The following is a 3,339-nucleotide window of genomic DNA, read 5'->3' on the forward strand; positions in this document are numbered from 1 at the left end:
TATATATATATATATATATGCATGTATGTCAGGTCACTTGTGAGGTCTCTCATGAATGCTACTGGTAACATGGAATTCAATATAACTGGTTGCATAGTTGGTTTGTTGGGGACTAAACTGGCACTCTACAAGGCTAACCTAGTGACGAGAGTTGCTACGAGCCTAGGAAGAGTGAAAACAACTCCTGTGAAATAGATGAACCTAGTGTAGGTTCGGTGACTATCTAGTAATAGCATGGACACTCAAAAATTTCAGAATGGTGTATAGATATATAGATTGGTGTATAGAGATACTGATAACCAGTTGCTAGAACACAACATTATTTATAGTTGACGGATATTTGTCCTCATCTTGTTTGTTGTTAACACAACGTTTCAGCTGATGTATTCTCCAGCCTTCATCAGGTGTCTTGGGGAAATTTTGAACCTGGGTTGATATGAGTTACATGTACTGGTATGTATGTGTGTGCGTGGGCATAAGTGTGTGTGTGGGCATAAGTGTGTGCGTGGGCATATGTGCTCATTCAGGTGGTGTGTGTTGTGTGTGTGTGATTATGAACACATAGTGTGCATGTGTATAGTGAATGTTTGTGGGTGAAAGCTATGTGTTTATCCATGTCGTGTGTGTGTGTGTGTGTGTGTGTGTGTGTGCACACGTATGTATTGTCTGTGTTCAGGCATTATGTGCTTGTGTGGTGTGTGTGTGTGTGTGTGTGTGTGTACTGAGCTGAACAGTGTTGTGACTCTATTGGAGAGTGTGTGTGGATATGTGGATAATGGTGTGTAGATGTGTGGATAGTGGGAAGATGTTTGTGGGTGTGTGTGTGTGTAATGGTGTGTGAAGTGAGTAATGAATTGAACATTGTGTATGGGTGTTTGGATGGTGGTGTGTGTGTGTGGTAGATGCCAATTATATGTATATGTATGTATAAATTCACACACACACACATTTATGCTTGCACACACATATATACAAGGATAAATATACACAAATACATATACACACATATGCACATACAGGGGTTGGACAAAATAATGGAAACACCTTAAAATTTCAAACAAATTTATTTTAATATGAGGTAGGACCACCTTTGGCAGTAATTACAGCTTGAATTCTACAAGATATGGACTCGTACAAAGTTTGAATTGTTTCCAAAGGAATTTTTGTCCATTCTTCAGCTAAAACAGTCTCCAGTTCTTGTAGTGATGATGGTGGAGGATATCGACTCCTTACTTGTTTTTCTAAAATGCACCATAAATGTTCAATAATATTGAGATCTGAGGATTGTGGTGGCCAGATAAGATGTTCAACTTCACTAGAATGTTCCTTGTGCCATTCAGTAATAACTTTAGCTGTGTGAATTGGTGCATAATCATCCTGAAAAATTGCGTTTCCCTCCAGAAACAGTTCCACAACCATAGGATGAATTTGATCAGATAAAATACTTAAATAGTCTTGACTGTTAATTCTGCCATGAAGGGAAACCCTTAGGCCAGTGGATTTCCAAGATATAGCCCCCCCCACCAGATCATCACAGATCCTCCTCTATGTTTTCCCTCTTTCTCAAAGGCTGTCATTACTTTCGAGACAGTACTTCTTGATACACCAAACATTTCGGCCATTTTCATTAAACTAGCACCCACCATATGAGCACCAGCAATTTGACCTGTTTGAAAGTCCAATAGATCTGTCATTTTAATGAATTTTTATTACCTTTTTCTTTTGATATTTGAAAAGAAACAGCAATTTTAGCAAAACATTAGCAACACTAATAATAAATAAAAAAATCATAAAAATAAACAAGCATTTGACAGTTTTATAGATACTTCAAAATTATGGTGCTATGATGCTAGGTGTTTCCATTTTTTGTTCAACCCGTGTATATAAGTATAGGTAGAGCCCTTAACCTTTGTGGCCCCATTTAAATAGTGAAATCAATCATATCAGTTAATGACTGACTTCACTGAACCAATTGATGACTGCTGAGAGAATATAAGTAGACAAGTAGATCCAGCGGATTGTAATTCTGGGATAGGAAGAAAGCATTGGCAAGTGTTTACTACAGACATTGTAAGGTGAAATATAGTAGCAATGATGAGAGGTATAGCATGCCCATTGGGTGTACATGAGTAGGGTTGGTACTTGGCTTATCTTGAAAGAACAGATGCTGTAAGAGAAAATGAAGCTGTATGCAGTATCTGTCTATGTATCTATGTGCTTTTGTGCATACTATGTGGTCAGGGGTTCAGTATCCTCTTCTCTTGTGAGTGAATTTGAGAGATGGTAACTAAAAGACACTCGTTGAAGGTAGAGTGGGTGTGTGTGGTGTTTGTGTGTGCATGCACGTAGTGTGTGTGTGAGGGGGGATGGGATGAGTATGTGTGGGTGTGTGTGCTTGCGTGTGTTTTTAAGTCTCCTTGTCTTGACACCATGCGCAGCTTGTAAACAAACATTTCTCCTTTTTGTATGTGGTGTCATTTGTTAGCAATTTTCTTTGGAAACATGTCTAGCCATTGAGTTGTTGGTGTGTCAGGTTTCAGGGGCAAGCAAGGAGATATTACGTTGCTTGGAAACGGGTGAAGGCTGGTGACAAGAAGAACATCAGGGAATAGAAATCCCACTTCAGTGAATTTTACTTGACTCATGGATAAGTAGACATTAAAATGGTGAAGAGGACATACATACACACACATGTAGCAAAATAAGAGTGGACATACTATATTATATATTATGCTTACCTTGCATCTTGTGCTTGAGCAATTGTGAATGGAGTGACAAGTCTTTCATCACGGGCTTCCTGAAAAAGATATTCAGATTTCTATTTGTCCTACTGTAGCAAACACATATACACTCATGCACAATCACTCTATCTTTCTCATATGCAGATTCACAGACATATGCATATAATATTACAAACACACAAAGATTGAGTCGAATTGGGTACTTAAGTTGAGGCACTTCGTTAGGCGGAATAATATACACACACAGCAATATTATGTAAATACCAATCATGGCTCAGAAGTATTGCTAAAATGATATTGTTGCAGTGAATGCAGACAATTTGACCCATCTGAGTATATAATCCGCTCTTTAGCTATTCAGACATGTCATCATCATCATCATCATCATCGTTTAACGTCCGCTTTCCATGCTAGCATGGGTTGGACGATTTGACTGAGGACTGGTGAAACCGGATGGCAACACCAGGCTCCAGTCCGATTTGGCAGAGTTTCTACAGCTGGATGCCCTTCCTAACGCCAACCACTCAGAGAGTGTAGTGGGTGCTTTTACGTGTCACCCGCACGAAAACGGCCACGCTCGAAATGGTGTCTTTTATGT

At 39.1% G+C, this 3,339-nt stretch overlaps 1 protein-coding gene across 4 annotated transcripts in view; it reads right to left on the reverse strand.

Annotated features, from left to right (window-relative positions):
• LOC106881175 (unconventional myosin-XV) overlaps positions 1-3,339 on the reverse strand; it is a 324,434-nt gene that overhangs the window by 207,628 nt on the left and 113,467 nt on the right. For all 4 annotated transcript variants that reach the window (XM_052973940.1, XM_052973938.1, XM_052973939.1 and 1 more), the window contains one exon: positions 2,739-2,797. In XM_052973940.1, the coding sequence (XP_052829900.1) occupies positions 2,739-2,797 (59 nt within the window). The remainder of the gene's footprint in view (positions 1-2,738; positions 2,798-3,339) is intronic.

The sequence above is a fragment of the Octopus bimaculoides genome, chromosome 17 (assembly GCF_001194135.2).
Source record: "Octopus bimaculoides isolate UCB-OBI-ISO-001 chromosome 17, ASM119413v2, whole genome shotgun sequence".
NCBI classification, from domain to species: Eukaryota; Metazoa; Mollusca; class Cephalopoda; order Octopoda; family Octopodidae; genus Octopus; species Octopus bimaculoides.